Consider the following 25,996-nt stretch of genomic DNA (forward strand, 5'->3'; position numbering starts at 1 on the left):
CTAAAATATAAAATATAAAATCCTCTCAAAATAGATGAATATACAAATAATCAATATAATGAAAATAGCAGTAAATGTTCAAGACAAACTTAAAAAAAAAAAAAAAGATTATGCTCATAAAAATATCTTACAAAAAATGACAACTCAAAATCAGCATTCAAACCGAAAGGGGTGAGGCTGTTGAGATTAAAAATCCATTTCATTTCTATTTTACCTAGTCTTTTAATTTCATCTTCCCTCTCCAATTTAACTCCACTTTTTGAATGGCAAAGAATTCTAAAAATCGAGGGTCACTATTGTGTAATAATTTAAAATGTAGAGAAACATTATGTTTTTCGTATCTCCTCCTAATATTCCTCACATGTTCATTGATCCTTATGTGGAGAGGATGCCTGGTCCTCCCCACATAATATAGCTCACATGGACATTTTAAAATATAAATGACTTTCTTCGAAAAGCACGTGGTCATGGTCTTTATTTTATATTCTTTTTTTGTTCTGGGGATCTATAAAGGAAGCGACATGTATTTTGCTACTGCTTGGGCTTCTACACGCTAGACATTGTCCACGTCAGAAAAAAATTGTTTTTGAAAGAAAGGGTTAGGTTTTTTCTTCCTTATATGGTTGTGAGTTAATAATTGTTTCAGATTAGGGGCCCCTCTATATATAATTTGCGGATGGTCTGGTAACACGTTGTACAGCATTGGGTCATTTCTTAGAATTGGCCAATATCTATTTATAATTTTTCTTAATTTATTACTGTCTTGGTTAAAATTACAAATAAAAGGTATCCCTTTGGTGTCATTTTCCCTTTTAGGTTTATACTCCAAAAGGGATTTTCGATCCATCTCTCCTACCTCCTTTAAAATGTTTGACAGTGTGGAATTCTCATATCCTTTTTCTAAAAATTGATCTTTAATTCTATTAGCCTGTATCTGAAAGATATCCTTATCTTTACAATTCCTATGAATCCTAAGGAATTGTGACCTTGGGATATTCTTCAGCCACTGAGTGTAACCAGCAGCTAAACCAAATAATAATAATAATTCTTCACCATAAAGTGCCACCCTATTTCCACACCTATTTGTGTTGTTCCATAACAAGCAGTAATACCCTAATTTGTGGTCTCCAAGGCTCCTAACTTAATGATAACCAGAGAATACCTTGTCCCATGATCCTAATACCTGCAGAACCTGGCGCCCACACTGTTCCCCTTGTTGGGCTGCATGAGACAAATGCATGGTTCCTTCCTCAGGTTAAGTGGCTCAAATGCTCCATGTGGCCATTTGGACTGAACAGGCAATTCTTCATACTTGGCCCAGCAAAAGCACCCTCTGCTTGTTTGCGCTGGCCAAAATCTTCAAAGCCATTTTCGTCCCTGTCTCATTAAAAACGCTTCCCGCATGAATGTTGCATCCTGTATCTATTTTAATAATGGGATGTCAAGCCCTTAAAGTGACCACATCATCTAGGTGACCCCAATATTAAATAATTTGGAGTCGCAGAGATGACGTGGGCCAATCAAAAAAGTATAAAAGAAAGTTAATTTCTTTATCGTGGTTTCTGACCCAATAAAAGTTAGTGCTTCAAGGGTAGATGTAATTTTCTTGCAAGAAACACACCTACGGGGCAAGACCTCCCCACTACTTAAACACCCCAAATTCTCGCATGTATATTACAATAACTACAGCAAAAGCAAGTCCAGGGGAGTTGCGATCTTGATAAGATCCGGGGTCCCCTTCACTTACTCTAACCAAGTAATAGACGATTCGGGCCGCTATATAATACTACAAGGCTTGATAGGAACCTCTCCAGTCAATCTAGTTGGGATCTATCTCCCGAATAAACACCAATGTGGTGCCTTTCGGAGAATTCTGATGAAAATTAATCAAAACTCAAATGGAACTCTATTAATTGGGGGGGACTTTAACATCTCCCTAGATGCTTCCAAGGACAGCACTTCAAACAAAACTCAACATATGGCGTCGGCAAGGCACCAAATGCAACATATTCTCCATACCAACCAACTGGTAGACTGTTGGAGGGCCCTACACCCGACAACAAAAGATTACACCCATTATTCAATCCCAAACAATGTGTATTCACGCATAGATTTTTTTTAACGACACATAGAGATTTAGGATTAATAACAGACTCATCCATAGGAAATGCTACATGGTCGGATCATGCACCAATTTCTGTTTCCCTGACTATTCCCTCTCTTCCCCGCCCAAAAGGGCAATGGAAGCTAAACCCAAACTTGCTTAGCTCAGAACAAATAAAACAAGCTGTAGCAGCATCCATCACACATTATTTCAAAGAAAATAAAACCCCTGATACAACAGCCTTTACTCAATGGGAAGCTCACAAGGCAGTGATTAGGGGAGAACTAATAAAATGGGGTGCACACACCAAAAAAGAAAAACAAAAGTGAATCATAGATTTATTGGGGGAGATCCAGACGACAGAGGAAACATACAAGCATAATCTTACAGACCCCATATACCGAGCACTTATTGCACTAAGAAAGGAACTCCACTCACTCCTCTTAGACAACACTAAAAAGGCCCTACTATGGACTAAACACTTATATTATACACAGGGAAACAAGTGTGGTAAATTACTTGCACAAGCTCTGAAACAGAAGCAAGCCCAAACTTACATTCCCAAAATAAAACACTCAAATAACACACTGGCATTAACCACGGAGGACATAGCAGAATCCTTCAGAGGCTATTACACCTCATTATACAACCTACATAAAAGGGCACCCAAAATCGAGGAAATCAAATCGTACCTAGCAGACAAATCTGACACCACTCTCCCAGCAACGGCCACCAGATCTCTGGAAGAACCATTCTCCTTAGCAGAAATACAGATGGCCATTTAACAAGTCCCTCTGTCAGGGTACCTGTCGTCTCTACCTCTGAGGAGGTGAGACACTTGGACGTTCTTCCTCCCAAAAGGGTTGAATCACTCATTCCTCGCGGTTCTCCCGGTCGTTTACACGCCGGCCACTAGGTATCCACTTCCTTTTATGACGCGGCGCTCAGTAGCCGACGTCATGACGACAACCCGTCCCGACCTGTCAATCAAGTCCTGAGCACGAATGAGGACTCGTCGGGGGCGTGATTACCTATCTGGAACCAGGGTATAAAGTAGGGCTTTCTACATTTGTTCATTGCCCTGTCGTGGTTCTAGCTTGTCTAGTCACTCAGTGCTCTTGTTATATTCTGTCTTTTTGGTTTTGACCCGGCTTGTTTGTTATACCTCACTTACCTCTATTACCCTTGACTCGGCTTGTCTCTCACTTACCTGCTCTCTCGTTCCTTCGACCTCGGCTTGTCTCTAGACCATTCTTTACTTTCACCTACGTTAGTCCAGCCATTCTAAGGTCCGGTATACGTACCTATTACCTGTTTGTACTCTGCGTGTTGGATCCCTGTCCCGATCCTGACATTACGACAGGGCCATGGATCCTGCAGGTACAAACACTCAGGTTGGTTCTTCCGACTCTAGGTTTGACGCCATGGATCACAGAATGGACCAGATGGCTCTAACGCTGCAGGCCTTATTATCTCGTTCTAGTAATCCACCAGAGGAGATGCGAGCTACGTCCATCTCTCCTGTAAGTTCAGGTCTAGAAGTAGCCACTGTAGGTGCTTCTTCCCGTATTACACCCCTCCTGTACGTTATGGGGGTTCCCCGGAGAAGTGTCGTGGTTTCTTAAACCAAATTGGTATTCATTTTGAATTACAACCCCGCTCCTACCCTACAGATAGGGCGAAGGTTGGATTCATTATCACTCTACTCATTGATAAAGCTCTGAGATGGGCCAATCCTCTGTGGGAGAATGATAACCCGTTAGTCTATAATTATAATGCTTTTGTCGCTGCTTTTAGAAGAACTTTTGACCCTCCAGGTAGAAGGGTCAATGCAGCTAGATTACTGTTGCGCCTTAGACAAGATAACCAAACCCTTGTGGATTATGCACTAGAGTTCAGGTCATTGGCGGCAGAAGTTAAGTGGAATGAACAGGCTTATATAGACGTATTTTTAAACGGATTATCAGATGTAATTCTAGACGAGGTTGCTACTAGAGAGCTCCCTGAAAATGTAGAGGATTTAATTTCTTTCATTTCTCGTATTGATGAACGTATAAGAGAGAGACAGAACACTCGAGATAGTACTCGTAGATCTTCCTTTAAACTTGCTCCCTTATTTCAAAATTCTCAATCCACAATTCCAGTTTTTTCAGAACCTATGCAGATAGGCAATACTCGCCTCTCAGAAGAGGAGAAACAGTACAGGAGAAGGGAGGGGTTGTGTATGTATTGTGGAGTAAGAGGGCATCTACGCCTAAATTGTCCTAATCGCCCGGGAAACGCTCGCACCTAAGTTTCTCTAGAGGACAGGCCTTGGGTGTTTCTATTTTGTCCTCTATACACAATTATAAAGAGCACAGACTTTTGCTACCTGTTTCTTTAGCTTGGGAGAAGGGAGTACTAAAAACTATGGCATTGATAGATTCCGGAGCTGCTGAGAGCTTTATCGACCAAGTTTTTGTTACTAAACACTCTATCCCATCCCAGCTAAGGGACACTCCTTTGGCCGTTGAGGCTATTGATGGTAGACCATTGTCTGAACCTGTTATTTCTCGTGAGACCATACCTGTTAACTTGACTGTTGGTATCTTACACGAGGAGGTTATATCTCTTATGCTTATCTCGTCTCCTTCTGTTCCTATAGTCCTGGGGTATCCATGGTTAAAGAAACATAACCCTATTATTGATTGGGAACTAGGGGAGATAACCTCATGGGGTCAGGGTTGCCAGAGCAGTTGCTTACAGAAAGTCTCACCACTTTGCTTAGTTAATACACCGGTTAATTCTACCCAGTCTACAGATATGCAAATACCGCCTCTGTACCTGGATTTAAGGGCAGTTTTTGACAAGAAGAATGCTGATACTTTACCTCCACACAGGTCCTTTGATTGTAAGATTAACCTTCTACCTGGTACTATGCCTCCGAGGGGCAATGTATATCCTTTATCCACTAAAGAGAACTTAGTCTTAGAGGAGTATATCCGTGAGAACCTAGACAAAGGATTCATTAGGAGATCCTCCTCCCCTGCCGGGGCAGGTTTTTTTTTTGTGAATAAGAAGGATGGCACGTTAAGACCTTGCATTGATTATCGAGGTTTGAATAAAATAACTATTAGAAATGCATACCCGATTCCTCTGATTACTGAGCTCTTTGATTGTTTAAAGGGTTCCAAGATTTTCACCAAGTTAGATCTCAGAGGGGCATATAACTTGGTGAGAATTCAGCAGGGAGACGAGTGGAAAACAGCGTTCAATACCCGTTATGGGCATTATGAGTACACGGTAATGCCCTTTGGGCTTTGTAATGCACCGGCTGTATTTCAGGATCTGATCAATGAAGTTCTTAGGGAATTTCAACATGATTGTGTTATTGTATATTTGGATGATATACTAATACACTCTAGAGAAATTGAGACCCACCGCAGACAAGTCAGAAGGGTATTGCGCAAACTCCTACAACATGGGTTGTACTGCAAATTGGAGAAATGTAGTTTTGACCAATCTCAGATAAACTTTCTTGGTTACGTGATTTCTGGGGAGGGCTTTAAGATGGATCCGGATAAACTCCAATCTATTTTAGATTGGCCATTACCCAGGGGTCTCAAGGCCATTCAGAGGTTTATTGGATTCTCCAATTATTATAGGCGCTTCATTAAAGGATACTCTTCTATTATTGCTCCTATTACTAATATGACCAAACAGGGGGTTGACACTAAGAATTGGTCTACTGAAGCTCTCGTTGCTTTCAAAACACTCAAGGAACTTTTTGCTTCTGCACCAATTTTAGTTCACCCCGATACGACTTTGCCTTTTCTACTCGAAGTAGACGCCTCAGAGACAGGTATAGGTGCTATCTTGTCTCAAAGGTTAGGTGTGGATAAACCGTTACATCCATGTGGTTTTTTTTTCCAAGAAATTATCTGGGCCTGAAAGCAGATATGACATCGGTGACAGGGAACTACTAGCTGTTATCATGGCTTTGAAGGAGTGGAGACATTTATTGGAAGGGACTTTACATCCTGTTACTATTTTGACGGATCACAAGAACTTGTCCTATATTGGGGAGGCTAAACGCTTGTCCGCCAGGCATGCTCGTTGGTCCTTGTTCCTCACTCTTTTCAATTACGTGCTCACTTATAGACCTGGTTCTAAGAACTCTAAGGCCGATGCTTTGTCTCGCCAACATGAGCCTTCTACTATATCTGAGACGGTTTTGTCTTCTATAGTTCCCAAGTGTAATATTATCGCCAACACGAGCCTCAGGATTCATTCTCCGTTGCTTGCCGAGATCATGAAGTTACAACATCTGGCTCCTAGACAGGGTCCCGGGGCCTCCTGAGACTACAACGGGAGCTATTAGAATGCTTTCACAGCAGTAAGGTGGCTGGGCATCCTGGCATTCGCAAGACGTGTTCCCTAATATCTAAAGATTTCTGGTGGCCTTCATTACGTAAAGATATTAGGGATTTTGTTGAAGCATGTGAGGTCTGTATGAAGACTAAACGACCTCAGACACTTCCATGTGGGTTTTTGCATCCCTTGGAAATCCCCGAGAAACCATGGACCTGTTTGGCCATGGACTTCATTGTAGATTTACCTGTTTCTAAAAAACAGACTGTGATTCTCACGGTGGTTGACAGGTTTACTAAGATGGCACATTTCGTGCCCTTACCTAAACTTCCATCTTCCCCTGAATTGGCTGAGATATTCGCAAGAGAGATTTTTCGGTTACATGGGATACCTTCCGAAATTGTTTCCGATAGAGGTTCCCAATTTATTTCCCGTTTTTGGAAATCATTCTGTTCTCAAATGGGTATCAAATTGAATTTCTCTTCTGCCTATCATCCTCAGTCTAACGGAGCTGCTGAACGCACCAACCAAAAGATTGAACAATATTTGCGTTGTTTTGTTTCCGAACACCAGGACGATTGGGTTGGTCTGATTCCTTGGGCAGAGTTTGCACACAACAATCTCGTTTGTGATTCTACTCGTTCTAGCCCCTTTTTCATGAATTATGGCTTTCATCCTTCCATTCTTCCCTCGGTTTCTCCTTCCCAAGGGGTACCGTCGGTTGATGTTCATGTTGCCAATTTGAGGAAGTTGTGGGATCAGACTCGACAAATTCTTCTGCATAACTCTATGTTGTTCAAGAAACACGCTGATAAGCATAGAAGGGCGGCTCCAGTCTTTGTTCCAGGTGATAGAGTATGGTTGAGTACCAAAAACATTCGCTTAAAGGTTCCTTCTATGAAGTTCGCTCCTCGTTACATTGGTCCTTACAAGGTTCTGACTCGAATTAACCCAGTTGCGTATCGTCTGGCTCTTCCATCTGCCTTACGCATTCCTAACTCCTTTCATGTTTCCTTGTTGAAACCTCTAGTATGTAACAAGTTTTCCTCCACTGTATCCTCCCCTCGCCCTGTTCAGGTTGAGGGACAGGAGGAATATGAAATTAACTCCATCATCGATTCTCGAATCTCTAGGGGGAAGTTACAATATCTGGTTGATTGGAAAGGATATGGACCTGAGGAGAGGTCTTGGGTACCTCAGGAGGATGTGCATGCGCCTCGCCTCCGCAGGGCTTTTCACTCCCGTTTTCCATCTCGTCCCGGTTCCTTCCACCCGGTGGGCGTTTCTGAGAGGGGGGTACTGTCAGGGTACCTGTCGTCTCTACCTCTGAGGAGGTGAGACACTTGGACGTTCTTCCTCCCAAAAGGGTTGAATCACTCATTCCTCGCGGTTCTCCCGGTCGTTTACACGCCGTCCGCGAGGTATCCACTTCCTTTTATGACGCGGCGCTCAGTAGCCGACGTCATGACGACAACCCGTCCCGACCTGTCAATCAAGTCCTGAGCACGAATGAGGACTCGTCGGGGGCGTGATTACCTATCTGGAACCAGGGTATAAAGTAGGGCTTTCTACATTTGTTCATTGCCCTGTCGTGGTTCTAGCTTGTCTAGTCACTCAGTGCTCTTGTTATATTCTGTCTTTTTGGTTTTGACCCGGCTTGTTTGTTATACCTCGCTTACCTCTATTACCCTTGACTCGGCTTGTCTCTCGCTTACCTGCTCTCTCGTTCCTTCGACCTCGGCTTGTCTCTAGACCATTCTTTACTTTCACCTACGTTAGTCCGGCCATTCTAAGGTCCGGTATACGTACCTATTACCTGTTTGTACTCTGCGTGTTGGATCCCTGTCCCGATCCTGACACCCTCTTAACAAAAGCCCAGGTCCAGATGGGTTCTGCTGCAGGATTCCTGGACACAGCTTGGAGTAGGAGGTTTGCGCGGAATCCTGAAGCAGGGCTTTCCGTTAATCCAGTGGCCTTCTCTCCGGTCAGCATCGCATTTGGTGTCTCAGGGACTCTCAAACCCCTTTTTCCAGATATCTATTTTTGATTTTTATGGATTGTGACGGCTATAAGAAGGGGTTAATGCCGTCAAAGATGTTCTTTCTCCCAAGTGTAAAGTCTGCTACCGAATAATCTCAAGTACCGAACCTTGAACCTTGAAGAAATACCCCCCCAAGCACGAGACAAGGCTCTGTGGTGAGGGTCAAAACACTACTGGCATTGTTCCTGCTATTTTTATAAAGAAGGATTGTGGTCCTTAACCACATACACTCTTGATCAGAGCCGATGTGGATGGCTCTGTGTTTGTAAGTACCCCTTTTGCTTTTTCCCTTTTATATATATAATATCAACGGTACTGCACCATATATATCTTTCCTGACTTTAGAGATCAAGAAAGACGAAAGAACACCCACTAAAAGAAGGGATAGGATCGCCTCTACGGATCCTACAAGCCATTTTATTGAGCTATATTATTTTAGCTCTGAAAAGTGTGAGTGGGAAATTTATTTCACTTTATATCAATATATCTATATCACAGGATACACTATGTTTGGTTTTATTTGTTTTTGTTTTTAAGGTATTACATGCCACGTATGGACTTTTGTGTATAATATTAAGATATTATCCATTTTTTTCTTATATTCACATTGTCTAAGATATACAGCGCTTCACCTTCATTTCACTATTTCACTATTGTTTAAAGATAAGAATTTGGTGTTATAGCTGCTGACTCACTTTCATCACATCTATATAATTAGCGCTAGTACTACCCCCTTTTTTGTTATAGACCTATATCACTCATAAATGTAGATGTCAAGATCCTCACCAAAATGTTGGCATCTAGGCTGAGGCCCTTCCTGACAGATCTAGTCCACCCTGATCAGGCTGGCTTCGTACCAACAAGAGAAGCAAAAGACAATACCACCAAAATTATTAATCTGTTACATCTAGCTTCAAGATCCCAGACCCCCACTATAATGTTAGCAATAGATGCGGAAAAGGCCTTTGACAGGGTGGACTGGTCATTCCTTACACATACATTAGAAGCCCTGGGCTTTGGCAAGAGATGGCTCACATGGATCAAGGCCCGACTGGAGATGGCTCACTCAGTCCCAACGGCCCAACTGAAGGTAAATGGGCAACTATCTAGACGTTTCAAGATCAGAAATGGCACCTGCCAAGGATGCCCCTTATCACCCCTCTTATTAATTTTGACTCTAGAGCCTCTTCTACAGGAAGTACACAGGAGATCCGAAATACGAGGCATTAAAGTGCAGAATAAGGAATATAAAGTCTCGACATTTGCCGATGATTTACTATTCACTATTGAAAATCCCTTGACAAGTCTGCCTCCTTTAATGAAAGCTCTACACAAATACAGTGATCTCACCAACTTTAAAATCAATGCGGAGAAATGCGAAATCTTAAATGTAAATGTCCCATCAAACCAAGTCATAAGATTGCAAAGCTCTTAACCATTCATGTGGGCTAAAAAATCCATTAAATATCTGGGAGTGCAGATAACGAACTCACCTCAAACATTATACACAGTCAACTTCCCAAAACAGATTTCCTCAATAAGGAATGATTTAGAATCCTGGGACAAACCACACTTTAGGTCGATGGGACGTATAAATATCATTACGATGAATGTTCTCCCACGCATTTTATATTTACTCAATACAATACCAATCAATATACCTTCGGAATTTTTCCGGAGAATCCAGTCCATGCTCACAGCATTCATTTGGGCCAAGAAAAGACCACGAGTAGCCTATCATATCTTGACTAAAACTAGGGAGAGGGGGGGCCTGGGATGCCCTAATATCCTCCAATACCACAGGGCAACTCATCTAGGGAGGATTATGGAATGGTCTAGGACAAAGGGAAGAAAGATATGGGTTGAATTAGAACAAGCTCAAATAGAAACTCCACTTAAAGCTCTACCCTGGACAATTCACTCCCCAAATAGCACGATTCCACATAATTTGCCCACGATCACTACGACACTCAAAGTTTGGAAATCAATATATCAAAGCTCGGAATTTACCCCAACCACCTCACCTAAATATCCAATCACCCACAACCCGTTATTCCAGACAGATTTAAGTGGCATTTTGCATCCCTCAGGGGCCAACCCGACTAAAGAGAGACATATAGAACTAAAAGAGGTAATGACATCAGAAGGGTTAAAACCTTTGAAAGACCTTTCAGACCCCACAAACCAGACCCTGTTACTAACATTCCAATACTATCAACTCAAACACTTTCTGAGTAAAGAAAAATTACTAAAATAGTCACCCAGGTAAGAAATTACCTTTGAGAATGTATGCACAAAACCCATACCAAAGAAAATAATATCTAAATGCTATCAACTGTTACAACAATCAGGGGATACAAACCTCCCATGGTACACTAAAGCCTTGCAGAGTTGGTTCTCTACTACAGTAGATGAGAACAACTGGTCCCATATATTCAGGGAAATGCTGAAAACTCACCCAAACATCCCATTACAGGAAACTACCTACAAATTTATCACGAAATGGTATGTCACGCCAGTAGATGCCAGCAAATATGGTACCCAATACTCACCTTTATGCTGGAGGTGAGGGAAAGAACAGGGTACATATCATCATATCTGGTGGCACTGCAGAAGGGTAGTGGGTTTCTGGAGGGAAGTGGCACGAATAACTGAACAACTTAGCAACCTGCCCCTAGCTTTTGAACCCGAGAATACTTTTCTTTCACATTCCAATCTCACAAAACAAATGTAAATGTTCCCTCTTATGCTATCTTCTGACAACGGCAAAGGCTGTAGTAGCAGGGAATTGGAAATCCCAGATCAGACCCTCAAGGAGAGAATGGTTCCTCAAAATAGATAATGTACACAAGATGGAGGAACTGAGAATGTCGAACTTAGGCAAATACCATCTGTTCCAATCGGTGTGGCACCCATGGGTGTTATTCACACAGGGTAGGAAAGACGCACAACCTGCGATTACATAAAGGTGATGACTCTGCAAATCGAGACATCGTGACAGAAGGATGCACACCCACAGTCAGAATTAAAGTCCTGAACGATTGTAGCTGCTCTATAAAGTGCACAATATTTAGGTACACGCATTCAAAGTTAATGGAGGGTCAGAAAATTCCCCTGGCATTACATACATTAGGCTGAAGGGATTTATGCAAGTCTCATAAAAACGCTTTCAAGACCAACCAGAATGCAATCTTGCCCTTCAAATGTATTAAATTGCCCAGTATGTTTACTTGTTAAATGTATTTGTTATTATACATGGACAAATGTAAAATGTATATTCTCATTATTCATTGTATGTGAACTGAAAAAACCTAAATAAAAATATAATACATAAAAAAAATAAAAGTTAGTGCTTATAGTAAGTCTCTCTTGTTATATTGTGATATTGACTTTGGTTTGTTTCTGAATTTGTGTATTTCTCTTATCCTGACCCAACTTGTTTCTGACCTTGAGTATTTCTGGTATCATGACCCAGTTTGCTATTCTGTTTATCTGTATTTTCTATATCACTGACCGTGGCTATTTCTGACTTGTTATCTTTGTTACTGTTCTGCCACTGTAAGGCCTAATAATACGTCTTTCTAGATCTTCTGTTTGTAGGATTCGCCATTCTTGTAATTTGGGGTACGACCCCCGTGACAACTAGAGGATGTGCAGTCTCTCTTTACCTAATACAATAACTAACTCTGAAATTAATTGAACCAATTGATAAACCAATCCTCTGGATGTAAATAGTTAAAATATAACCCACCACAGCAGTTATAATTCCCCCATGTCCCAATCTCAATTGCAGTAGTACTTCCCTTCTCTTTAAGAATGGATCTAGACTTGCCATGGAATTTACTGTGATTGGTTGGTTTTGTGACTATGACTTGAAAAGATTCCAGGGTCACTTGTTGAGACCCTGTCTGACGTGCACCCCACATACTGATTCATTTTCATTGCATGTTTTTCTATTAATTAGTAAAGAATTATAAGGATATTGGTTACTATAGTGCATTGTCTGGCTTGCAGTTCATAAAAGATTTTATTTTAAAATAATAGATTGTGCCATCGTCATTGTGCTGAATTACAGCTCTGCAAGCTAATATGCCGAAAAGGAAAACAATTTAAAAAGCAAAGCTCATGGAAAGGAAATTAATTAATTCAGCCAAGCCTCAGGATCTACTTTAAAGTACAGTACAGAACATTGAGGTTCTTTCCCATGTATATTCAAAGATAATGCCAAGAGACGCATATGCACTAATTGCTCTCTGGTGCATGTGACTGCCAGTAAAGGTACAGTACAGTTCTATATCCCAAATCTAGAGCAACTAACAGACTATATGGAGAAGTTGTTGGACTCTCCTTTCACAGAATTCCCACAGATGGACCTATCTACAGTGGTGGAACTAATGTAGAGAGGGTCCTGGTGCAAGAATTTTTTGGGCCCCTGAAGACACATGCTCATTGACTGGCCCTAAGTGCATGGGCCACTCAATGGGCCCCATCAGCACAAGGGCCACGGTGTAGCCACCCACCAACACTGGCTGTAATTCCACCACTGCGCCTTCTTTATTTCAGGCAAGACACCTTTCTATGGAAACTTGAAAACCTTTTAAGGAGATGCAAAACAATTTCCCATAGCATTTAGAACTGGCTGTTGTGAAGTGGGTGTGTAGAGTAGTCTGTTTATAGTGTACTGTGTGTAGCTAGGGGCTGTAGTGTGCGCACATGCTCACGTATAGGAGCTTTTGAGATTCTGTCTGTGCTGATAGGGTGTGTGCTATATAGTGTCTGCGTGTGTATCTAGAGGCTGCAGTGTGATTGTATGTGTATTGGGGTGGCATTGTGTGTTTATCAAGAAGCCGTAGTGTGTGTGTGTGTGTGTACATATATATTGAAAAGTTGGTGTGTAATGGGGTGATGTATGTATGTGTGGGTGGGTGGGTGAATGTATGTGGGGAAGAAGTGTGTGAGGGGTGCAATGCATGTATATGGAGAGATGTACTCTGTGTGGGTGGGTGTGTACTGTTTGTGTACTGTCTATGATGGTGTACTGTGTGCAGGGGAATGTAGATAATGGGATAGGGAGGGGCTTTAAAAGTGTAACTTTAACCCCTTAAGGACACATGACATGTGTGACATGTCATGATTCCCTTTTATTCCAGAAGTTTGGTCCTTAAGGGGTTAATAAAAATTGTTTAAAAAAAAAATATTCCACTTTCCCTGTACTTACCTTGCACGGAGGGGAATAGCACAATCAGATCCATGGTGGCTCAGAAGGCTGCCTACCCATCGGGTACAGGGGAGGTAATGATATAAGAGGTATTTCTCTTCAGAGATGTATCGTAAACCAGGTTAACAAGGCATTTGCATTGGGTGGCACGTTTAGGGGAGCTGTAAAAAAAATGCCGCTTCCCCTCCCCCCCAATGCCATGGCAGATACCCTGTTAGCCTCTTTTATGAGGGGACAAGAGCTGCCAGACTGGCCACCTCAGGCCCCACGAGGCATTCAAGATGCTAACAATGCGGGCAGCGAGGGAGAGCTGTCCACTGGGCTCTTCCTGCTCTGCTCCCTTGCGCGTACCGCATTGATGTTGGGAGCCAGAATATTACGTCATTCCGGCTCCCGGCATCAATGCGGGCACGCAAGGGAGCTGAGCAGGAAGAGCTCAGTGGACAGCTCTCCCTCGCCACCCGCAATGGCTGACTGACCGCCGGCCTGCACGCCTGCCAGCCCAGCCACCAGCAGCTAGCCCCACTGGACCCCAGGAATAAATCCACTCCAGCTCTCCCAAAGGTAAGGAGGCTTGGTGGATTTAAATTAAATTACATATAATTTAAATCTTAGATAATGTGTGTGGGTGTGTCTGGCAGTGAATGTGTATGTCAGTGTGTGTCTGGCAGTGAATGTGTGTGTGTATGTCTGTGAGTGAGTGTCTGTGAGTGTGTGTCTGGAAGTGAATGTGTGAGTGGCTGTGAGTGAATGTGTGTGTGTGTGTGTGTGTGTGTGTGAGTGAATGTGTGTGTGTCTGTGAGTGAATGTGTGTGTGTGTGTGTGTGAGTCTGTAATTCTGTGTCTGTCAGTGAATATGTGTGTGACTGTCAGTGGATGTCTGTGAGTGAGTGTGTGTGTATCTGTTACTGAGTGTATGTGTCTGTCAGTGTATGTCTGAGTGTGCATCTGTTAGTGAAAGTGTGTGTCTGCCAGTGAATGTGTGTATGTGTCTGTCAGTGTGCGTCTGTTAGTAAATGAGTGTGTGTCTGTGAGTGAGTGAATGTGTGTCTGTCACTGTGTGTATGTTAGTGAATGTGTGTGTGTGTCTGTCAGTGTATGTCTTGAGTGAGTGTGTATCTGTTAGTGAGTGCATGTGTGTCAGTCTGTTCTGTTAGTGAGTGGATGTGTGTATCTGTTTGTGAATTTGTCAGTGAGGGTATGTCATTGTGTATCTGTCAATGAATGTATGTCACCATATGTGTATCTGAGAGTGTGTGCCTGTCAGTGAGTCAGTTTGTCAGTGGGTGTCTGTCAGTCAAACTGCGCACCTTAAACAGGAAGACATGTGACCTTGACAGGAAGGGGCGGAGCAAATTTATATGGGGGTGCAAGAGTGTCATCATGCCTAGGGCAGCACAAATTAAAAATACACCACTGTCTCTCTTGAAGCTCCAGCACTTACACAGCTTGATCCATACACACTCACAGACTGACCCATACACACACATACTGACCTTTACACATACACAGACTGACCCCCTCACACAATACACAATACACACTGACCCACGCACATAGATTGACTCATACACACAGACTGTCCCACACAAACACAGACTAAATCATATGAATACACAGACTGATCCACACACTCAGACTCATATACACACACACAGATTGATCAGTAAACACACACTGACCGCCCCCCACACAGATTGAATTATACACACACACACAGACTGACTTATATAAACACACAGATTAACCCATACACTTACCCATACAGACACACACATACAAAGTGCACATTTACAAACAGCTGTCTGGTTGCCTCATTCTTTCCATGCTCTGTGCATTCTTCCCATGCTCTGTTTCTCCCCTACTGCTCTCTGTGACCCAGGAGGAAGTGAAATGTAATCACTTCCTCCCAGCCCAGTGCCCCCTTTGGCCACAAGAGGAAACAGACTTCTATGATTCAATTCTTCAAAGAAAGAAGGAGGTAGGGCCCGTCTAGGGGCCCCTTCAGGCAAGCAGCAGCGTGGATCAGTGGTGGAACTCCTGCCCTGTACTGGGACCCCTAGGGCTCTGGGCTACAATGCAGTAATAGTTCCGCCACTGCCTATCAATAATGTAGTATTTATTACCAACATTTAAACTCCTATCACACTATCAATGGTAGACATGACCATGGGTAAACCTGGATACAGAATGTTTTGATGCAACCTATAGACACAACTAAACAGATAGTCTGTGCTTCTTCCTCAACAATTTAACATGAAAATGTATGAAAATATGTACCATTAACCGTGGCTACTCTTGTTAATGTTATCATATGTGAACTAGATAGTATTAACAAAGTATAATAGGAAATGTAATCTGTGGATTGCAGGCCTAGCTGGCATCATTATCTATTACTGCTCTAAGCAATAAAGGTCAGAGTGAAGAACCAGAGGCATTATGCAGCCTCGTAACATATTATACGGTTCAACTCCAAACACATAGTGTGAGAGGACGGAGCGAACAATAGAGTTGTGAATGGCAAAAAAAAGATGCCAGTCCAAATATATATGATTCGGGACTGGATGAATCAAAATAAGTGGCTTGTCGATTCAGACAAATTTTGTTTTTGCGATTATTTCTTAAGAACAATTCGGATGAGCCACAAGAACATGAAAACGCACCTACTGAAATGCAAAAAAAAATAGCTAAGGGCTATGCAATATCAAGCATTTTTATAATGGCAATTGTTAGTTGTCCAAAATCATATTAATATATCTGTATTGCAAACAAAACAAAACAAAACAAAAAATAGGGAGGACAATTAAGTTTTGTAATGATTGTTTTTCCTTTCACAATCTTATATTAATGAAAAGAGAGGGTCAGCAGTAGTAGCGTAGTTTTAATTACCGGTAGAAAAAAGGGGACTTTTAAAAAATGAAAGAAAAAAGTAATTGGGAAATTGACACCACCTTCAATCCTGAGCAGAACAAAGCTTTCCCACAAACCCTGTGTGTAGTGTGAGTGACCGTTGTTCACTGTGGAAAAAAATAGTGTCCTATCAGCATATACTATGGTGTCTGCAGAGGTACCAGGTATAGTCACACAGCAAGACTCAGCCAGGCAGGATGAAACCACTACTATGTAGGGCACTGTTAACAAGGGAGAGCATCAGCAGCATTAGTGATTTATAAATGGATTGATATATTTAATTTCCACTGGATTTTAGAATATGTTTAGAAATTTACTAAAAAAAGGTTTAAATTGTAATAGCAATTTGCATCTGCGAGGTTGCAAGCATTGTCACACTATAACACTCAACCATGCCAAACCACTACATTGAAAGGTATTTTTTAAAATGTGAGCACTGCAGCAAGAGTAATTTAATTTGATTTTAATGTTTATTCACAGACAGATTTTAGAATACTTTTAGAGATTTGGAAAAACATTTAATATCAAGGCAATTTGCATCTACAGAAGCAGCAGTTATAGTCATACTGCAAGATCAGCCAGGCAGGCGGAAACCATTACAATGAAATACATATTACAATAGGGAGAGCTTACTAACCACCAGATTTCAAAATATTTTTGAAAAGCTTGAAACAACTTTTAAGAGAGAGGTGAATGTGCAATTCAATCTCAGCTAGCTTAAAACGAAGAGTAGAGTAACCTAACTTAGGGAGATTACATTTGAGTGGCTATTTGCTCCATCAGTTGTGGAAACATTTGTGAGTGTTGGGGATGGAGAACATTCCCTGTGATACTCGCTCTCTTTGGAAAATGGTTGAGGGACATGACAATAGCTTCAAGTCAACCAGGGACCCCATACTCTTTGTCAGGAATAGCTGATGCCCAACACGCAGAACTTAAGTAAATATAAAGGAAAATGCCAAGACATATTACCGGGCCTTTAGAATGGCCGGATATAACATATAAAGGAAAAAACTACAAGGCAGGATAATGACAAGAACGCAGAAAACACAGAAACAATAAACAAGCCAAGAGTCAAGGAATGGAGAATTCAGAATAGTCAGGAGCCAAGCCAAAGGTCTAGGAATACATAGATCGGATAGTCAGAAGGAAAGCCAAGGTCAAATACACTAGAATCAATACCAGAAACACGCTCTCGGATAACCACAATGACAGGGCACAGAGCAATGGACAAACAAGGTTTAAATAGTCGAAGGTGCTCCCTGGCTGCAGGGAAGCATGTGATAGTGAACGTGTGTGTGTGACATCACACACACTTTCCAAAAGGAATGGCACTTTGAGGGTTACTAACAAACCCTTAAAATGAACAAAGCTGCAGCGGCCGGCATCTCAAATGATTGCAGACTGTGTTACTGCAGAGGGGGCCCAGGCAGCACACAGCTTCTGCTCTCTTCTCTCTTCTAATAACTTTCGCGAGACCCGCGGGGCGTTGCCATGGTAACCGGGTCTCGCGAGAGTTATTAGAAGAGAGAAGAGAGGAGAAGCTGTGTGCTGGGCCCCCTCTGCGGTAACAGGGAGCTGGGGACCCGCGGCTGCACACATAGATAGCGATATTCTATGGCGGCCCTGGCTCTGGGTGCTCACGAGACCTCTATCACATGGTTTGCAGCTCTGAACCCAGTGGAGCTGCAGACCAGAGAGTCACCCACTAGACCACGAGGGAGAGAAATTACCAGACCACCAGGGAATTGAATACACAGCTTCCCCACACCCTGCCCCTCTACACTCTCACCCTTTGACACATTGTCCACCACACTCTCACCCTTTTCACACTGCTCCCCCACGCTGTCATCAACACATAAACACACTGCCCCTCCACACTGTCACTCTTTCTCACACTGCAGTTTTACCCTGTCACCCTTTCTCATACTGCCCCCAACACTGTCACCAACACACACTGCTTCCCTGTAACCCTTTCTAACATTGCCCCTCCCCACTGTCACCAACATACACACGCCCCCCCAACAATGTTGAAACACACACACACTACCCCCACACTGTCACCAACACACACTGTCTCCCCACTGTCACCAACATATACACACTGCCCCCGACACTATTAAAACACACACACACTACCCACACACTGTCACAATACACACACGGCCCCCCACACTGTCACCAACATGCACATACTGTCACTCTTTCTCACACTACCCCCACACTGTCACAACAGACACACTGCCCCAACCACACTGTCACCCTCTCACAAACTGTAAGTGTGTATGTGGCATATTACTGTACATGACGGTCTCTATAGGCAATGCACAGAGAATGGGTACATGTTAATATATCATAGTGTTACATGTGTGAGCAGTGTAGTGGTTATGGTGCTTGGAGTGTTGTCTTAACATTCTACTGCTAGACACCCCTTTATTTGATTTTAAGCATAGTGAAAGTGACTAAATATTTGCATATTTTAAAACCATATTATTCCATAGTAAAACATACATTCAGGGAATGATCCAGGAAACATTGACTCACAGCCATCATTCACTAGTTCAGTGACCAATCCAATGTTCTGCTGGACATTCATTCAACCAAACAAATGCTGGTATTCAGTCACTTAATGTTACCAATGAGTCATTTATCATTGTAATGCATTTTTATGTTTGTTAGAAACTTATTATAAAACTTAATATGTTGGATTTCGTAACTAAGGAAGAACAAAAGTTGCCAGTGTTTAATGTTTAAGCACATATATATATATATTTATGTCCAAAGTGTTATGTAGATATTTCATGGCAAACAAAAGAATTTAGAGTCGTGCCAACCTATTTTGTGCCACATCATATTTGTATTTATTTTGAATTTGTACACGCCTCTGATGAATACATTTGTTATATAATGTTGAAGACTATATATACACTTGCTTTATGCTGAGATTTACACATCCAAAGCAAAGAACATATCTGTTTGGGTCCTGTATCTGAGTACCAGCATGTCCACCATCAGCATCACTGTTTTCCTTATTGTAGCCTACGCTACTACTGGTAAGATAATCGAGAAACAATTGAAATTATGCTAAATAATAACTCCATATTTTACTGATAAATACAAAATCTGTCTGTCTATCTATCCATTAATCCAACCATCTGTTTTGGTAAAATATGGATTTAATGGTAATCTTTAGCCGCCAGACATATCAATTTGATTCACTAGAAACCTAGTCAAGTAACCTAAAAACTTCTAAAATAACTATTTCTATTTTAGTCCATCATTAATATTCATCATTGGCATAACATTAACTAGAGTGTTCTAAAAGTCCAGTACAGTACTACCTTCAACAGCTTTCTCTGCCTGGAGATCTAGTGGCGACTGGCGGGGTTCTGATTCTCATAGACCTGCCATTGTTGAAAAACTGCATGTTTGTTAAAGCTATCTAATTAAGTTTGTGGTATGTATTTAATGTAAGGAGAGTTGTTTATTCGATTGGTTTGCAAATCCATCACCTTGGTCAAAAAATCATATTATAGTTGCCATAAATAAATATTCTTTTTATTTTAGGGTACTGTATAAAGTGTACACAATGTTTAGGCCGGAATCAAGAAACCTGTGATGATGTCACAACAGTGGATTGTGGAGATGATTACTGTATAACGGTGTCCGAACGTAACATAATTGGTATGTACATAACATGACATCATATGTCCTGCAATCACATTTTCCTCCACGATATGTTACTGTTTTATCTATTTCTGTATTTGTAGAAGTTGCTACATATTTCATTAAATAAGTAAATTTTCAAACATCTTCTGAAGCTTTTCAAACCTTTAGCTACCATTGGCATTCCCACTACCTTTAATGAGCACTAGTCAGAAATCGCCAGGTCATCAATTTGCCTGGAGGTGACAAAACAAATCAGCCCTATAATTCAAAATAAACTGTGATTTTATTTTGAGATTTATGTTGTACCCCTACACATTTGCTAGCTCCCACAAAATAAAAAAATACAAAATAAAAAAAAACAACTATACACTGATTTCAATACTTTAAGTGAAGCTCCAACACCTCATTGCTAATTTCAACTTCTATGACTCTTGTGCATTTTATCAGTCTTCTCTCTTCCTAATACTAATGAATGAATACTCATGAATTAAATAGTAGGAATCATGAAATCATCAAACACACATTGCAGAGAAACGGCAATATTTACATTGCAGCACTAAGTCTGCCTCCTGGGGCTGTCTCCCAGATAGCCACTAAAGACACTTCCTGGATCCTAACAGACCTTTAGTTCGGTAACTGATGCTCTGAATGAGGACATCCGGCATCAGATTTTCCCCATAGGAAAGCATTGAATCAGTGCTTTCCTATGTGGAGGGCTAAAGCATGTGTTGCACTTGTTGGGCATATGCATTAGTGCCTGCTTGTAGCAGAATGTCACAGAAGGTAAGCAAAGTAAATAAAGGGTTTTTAATTCTTTAATCGCCCAGGCGAGGGGAGCAAGCAGAGGGGAGGCAGAGGGAACCATAGTGCCAGGAATACAGCTTTGTATTCCTGGCACTTATAATATCCCTTTAAATTTAAACAACTCTAGATTTTAAACGTCAAAGTGGGACATTAAAACTGGAAAGGAAACTGTACGTCCACAACGATTATTCTCTGGGATGTGAGAAATAAAAAGAAGGGGTAAGACTAACTTTTTGCACTTTGTATTAGAGGATCAGTAAATACAAAGTTAAAATGCTTAGTGTTTAATATGCAGAAGAAGATGTCTAGTCATTCAGCATCTTAAATTCCAACAGCCTTTGTTAAAACATTACACCGACAATGTTCCAGCCACCCACTGTAACCATTCTCAAGCTTCCTCTATCTGGATATTTAGATAACAATGTCCAGTGTTGTGATTCCTGGAGACAGAGATTACACTCACATCATGAGGAAGGAGATGTCGGACATTGGATGTTATTAAAACCACTGTCAACCACATTTTATGAAGTTGCAACTCCTAAAATGTCAGTTGAACTCCAATAATATCTTTGGACAGATTTTAACATCTTTTAAGCAGTAATGAAAACCTGATGCTTTTTGTATCAAACGCATTATTTAGTTTTAGTAGGAAGCAAAAGAATACAGAGGGTATTGGGTTTACATCACTAAACAACACAATAAAAAAAAAAAAAGAACTTAAAATAAATTATATAATAATTATACTGCTTGGTTTCTGATAAAAAATGATAGAGAATAAAGTAGAATGAAACAATTTGGTCATGCAGAATTCTCAAAGGGTACCAGTTAGTAAGTTGAAAAGATTTGCAGATGAACGTCTTTTGCTGGCAATATAGAGAATGTATATAGGGTTCCAAATCTTTACAACAATTGGGAATCTCTGCATTTCTTATATTAGCAATCCTCAAACCAATCTAGATCAAATATACTAATTTAGTTTGGCACGTTGCAAAGGTGAGCCTAGTGGGTAAAATGCCAGAACCATTTGGATAAGTCTAGGATGTCTTGGGGGTAACTGCCAATAAAGATACCATAAATAAACCAATCTGGGACAGTGGCACTGAGAAGTGACAAAGGGATTCAAGGTACGTTTTCTTCTAAGTATGCTAGATAAATACTAGAAACCGTTAAACAGATGCACCCTCTCCTCCCCACATTTCAGTCATTTAAAGGAATCTGATAAATTGACTTGCTAAGTAGACATATAATCCTACCCATCAATGCATCTCTTAGTATAGAGGGACTGGAAAGAGCTTGAATAGTTTGTCACAGTTAACATGTAATTGGTGGAAAGATTAGGAAGCAATTATTGATATTGTTATTATTAGCATTTTTTATAGCGCCTACATATTCCACAGCACTTTACAATTATAGAACGGAGATATCTGACAACAAGCAATTGTCATACACAATATTAATGAAGGCCCTGCTAAAAAATAAGGTTACAATCTATAAGGAAGAACAAAGACACACAAAAGAAATAACAGCATGTAGGATGGCAGGAGGGTTGTTGTCCATTTGTGACTACGACTGGTCAGCATAAAATTACCTAAATCCATTTAAATACAACGATAGAATAATCAGATAGAATAGTCAGGTTTTAAACATGTATCTTTTTTTTTTTTTTGTAACTTGTATGTTTACATCTACTCTATATCTTGTGGCCTAGATAGCACAGCATTAAAGGGACACTATAGTCACCTGAACAACCTTAGCTTAATGAAGTAGTTTTGGTGTATAGAACATGCCCCTGCAGCCTCACTGCTCAATTCTCTGCCATTTAGGAGTTATAATCCCTTTGTTTATGAACCCTAGTCACGCCTCCCTGCATGTGACTTGCACAGCCTTCCATAAACACTTCCTGTAAAGAGAGACATATTTAGGCTTTCTTTATTGCAAGTTCTGTTTAATTAAGATTTTCTTATCCCCTGCTATGTTAATAGCTTGCTAGACCCTGCAAGAGCCTCCTGTATGTGATTAAAGTTCAATTTAGAGATTGAGATACAATTATTTAAGGTAAATTACATCTGTTTGAAAGTGAAACCAGTTTTTTTTCCCTGCAGGCACTGTCAATCATAGTTAGGGGAGGTGTGGCTAGGGCTGCATAAACAGAAACAAAGTGATTTAACTCCTAAATGACAGTGAATTGAGCAGTGAAATTACAGGGGAATGATCTATACACTAAAACTGCTTTATTTAGCTAAAGTAATTTAGGTGACTATAGTGTTCCTTTAAATAAGTAGTCTTACAATTCATGCCAAACTGCGTTTATCTGGAAATGAAGATGAAACATTATGAGGAGATGGTCTTGTTCTCACTTTGAAATGAACTTATTACGTATTATTTTCATAATTTTGTGAACATATATAGGTCTGCATTGTACCATAAATTAGTGAATATGCTTGGTTTCAGTGCTACGTTACTTGTCCCTTTGCAATATTTAATAACAATCCCATATTATATGTGTGTTTTAAACATGTACTTTCAGAAAATGTGCCCTATCCTACATTTTCCAAGGGATGTCAAAAAGATATTGGACTTTGCGATCAGCTTTTTTCGGCCAGAACTGGAGATCAGTTAACAGCTTCTGCGCAATCAGTTTGTTGTAAAGAGGACAACTGTAATGAAATGACTACCTTTCATAGTAAGTGCGTTCATTAGTTTAGGTTGTTTGTTTAAAATTAATAATATACCATGTAACAAGCAAAACCAAATAAATGTCACTTAATGTCAATTACTATAAAGAGATGAAACTCAAGGCATGAATCTTGTTGATTTTATCGATGGACGGACAGACAGACTGACTGACTTTTGGAGCACACTTTACATATTAGTTATAGGATATAAAACCGATATAAAGTATGTTAAGAGGTTTATGCAGTGGTAGTTCTTAAATGTTGTGCAATAAGCTCGTACATGCCTCATTTTATAGTTTGCTTCATATTTCTTTTAGTGGATTCTTATGGTGAACCAAATGGCCTTTACTGCGAATCTTGCTTCAGAAACAATACCAAAGAAGAATGTCATTCAAGAGACAGAGTTCAGTGTCTGGGTAATCAAACAAAATGCCTCTACTATTCGGGAACTTTGCAAAGATCTGGTAAGTTTTGGTAAATTTAAAAATATCATGAACCAAATGCAAAATAATTTTATGAGCCATGGCTGTCATTTTACATTAAATGTATCCTTAGTACAGAAACAACGAATGCATCACTTTTCTAATTTTCCAGCTGAGATGATGCTTTTAGCCATTGTGTTTTAGAAAGTCTGCTATGTAATTTTGACCTTGCCTCCTAGACATGGTATAGCAGGGCTTCATAGTTCCTCTCTTCAATAGCCATTGGTGAGTGGAAATTTAGCCCTAGTGAGAACAAATTCATATCTGGTGAGTGTGTCACGAAGTCTCCAGGCTCACAGTGGCGTAGAACTCCTAAGGCTTTGCTAGTAGTGCAGGGTTTGCATTTTAATTTTGTTTAGATCTTTTTTACCTCGATGTATTATATCCTATACAATAAGTGCTATGGATGATTTGTGTATTTATTCACTTTTACATTTTTCAAAGTACCCCTAGACTCTTTAGCCAATTCAACCTGTTTACCATTCTTTTAAAATTATTTCGCACCTTGAAGATAATGACAATTAATCTATACTTTTTCTTTATAGATCTTACTGTTGTTGATTACATTGTTAAGGGCTGCGTTTACGAACCAGCCTGTAAATACCAGCTGAAAGTTTTACCAGGAACCACTGAATTAGAACAAAGAGTCTACAGATGCGATGATCCCACTGATTATGATAATGGTTGTGAAGTTTAAAGTCGCAAACAATACACAAAGTATTGATTACAACTAATCACAATACTGCTTGCATATCATAGTTGATTGCTAAATAGTTGCCAAGAAATGCAAGTTTTAACCTGTATCAATTTCAGTGATGTGATGCAGTCTGATCTGCAGATTTTACAGGGAGCAGAAAGAGGTTAAAATCATAGTGATAACACCAAAGATCTTTATTCTTCAAGCATGTAACATGTTATTCAAGCACTAAATATACATCACACTTTCACTATGGTTCTGCTTGTTTGTATATGGAAATCACCATTATACCGGCTAGCAGCTATATCATAAATGTAATAGTTTTGGATAAGGTTTTCAATTAATTCAAGATGTTAGAAAAACTAACTTTAATGATTTTTTTGCAGAAATCCAAATTCAAATCTACGGGAGTTTTTTGTAAATAAACTTTAGCAAAGTTGCTCTAACAGATTGTGATCATTTAAAAAGTTTACCCAGAAGTTTACTCATGATGTTAAAAATGTACCTCAAGCTCCCATTTTTATTTTGTTTATGCTGTAGTGTGCTTTTTGATCAATAAAATATCGCATATCATACTGATGACTGTTCTGTGATTTGTTAAAGGTAAACAAAATCGGAATATTTTAATAAATATTTCTTAAATTCCTATGTAGCTTTTCTTTCGTAAGTAATCCCTCTGTGTAGTGAGGTTATGAAAAATGAGAGACTGAAGGTGTTATTCACTAAAGTGAGAATGCAAAACATAGCTGCCTTGGATAAATGTTTTCAGTTTGTCTACTGTGGCCTCTCTACTGCCCAAATACAAAAGAATAAAACAAAAATATCACTGTTTATTATCTGTAACCCCAATGAAAACTTGCATGCATTTAATTATGCATTTTTCATTGCAATTATATCTAAAACAAGCTTGCAAAAGCTACAGATTTCTTGTCTGCTGCCTTTGCAAGACCTCCCCTACTAACCCCGTCCAGACTTTTTGTAGCTGTCCAATCACAAACTTCCCAATACAGCTCGATGAGAAATCTTTGCAAGGCAGGTGCTCTGAA

General features: G+C 40.4%; 1 protein-coding gene across 1 annotated transcript; it reads left to right on the forward strand.

The window, feature by feature from the left end:
- The first annotated feature begins 19,624 nt into the window (after positions 1 to 19,624).
- Positions 19,625 to 24,950, forward strand: LOC134576765 (phospholipase A2 inhibitor NAI-like). The gene is made up of 5 exons (XM_063435471.1): positions 19,625 to 19,676; positions 20,191 to 20,307; positions 23,624 to 23,779; positions 24,089 to 24,235; positions 24,799 to 24,950. The coding sequence occupies exons 1-5, from the start codon at positions 19,625 to 19,627 to the stop codon at positions 24,948 to 24,950; spliced, it is 624 nt and encodes a 207-aa protein (XP_063291541.1).
- The last annotated feature ends 1,046 nt before the right edge of the window (positions 24,951 to 25,996 follow it).

The sequence above is a fragment of the Pelobates fuscus genome, chromosome 11 (genome assembly GCF_036172605.1).
Source record: "Pelobates fuscus isolate aPelFus1 chromosome 11, aPelFus1.pri, whole genome shotgun sequence".
NCBI lineage: Eukaryota > Metazoa > Chordata > Amphibia > Anura > Pelobatidae > Pelobates > Pelobates fuscus.

What these genes read in the sequence shown, in the direction of transcription:
- LOC134576765 (XM_063435471.1), top strand. Translation starts at nt 19,625, where the DNA reads ATGTCCACCATCAGCATCACTGTTTTCCTTATTGTAGCCTACGCTACT. An exon ending in TGTAGCCTACGCTACTACTG is followed by an intron (nt 19,677 to 20,190) that starts GTAAGATAATCG and finishes TTTTTATTTTAG; the next exon opens with GGTACTGTATAAAGTGTACA. An exon ending in TGAAATGACTACCTTTCATA is followed by an intron (nt 23,780 to 24,088) that starts GTAAGTGCGTTC and finishes TATTTCTTTTAG; the next exon opens with TGGATTCTTATGGTGAACCA.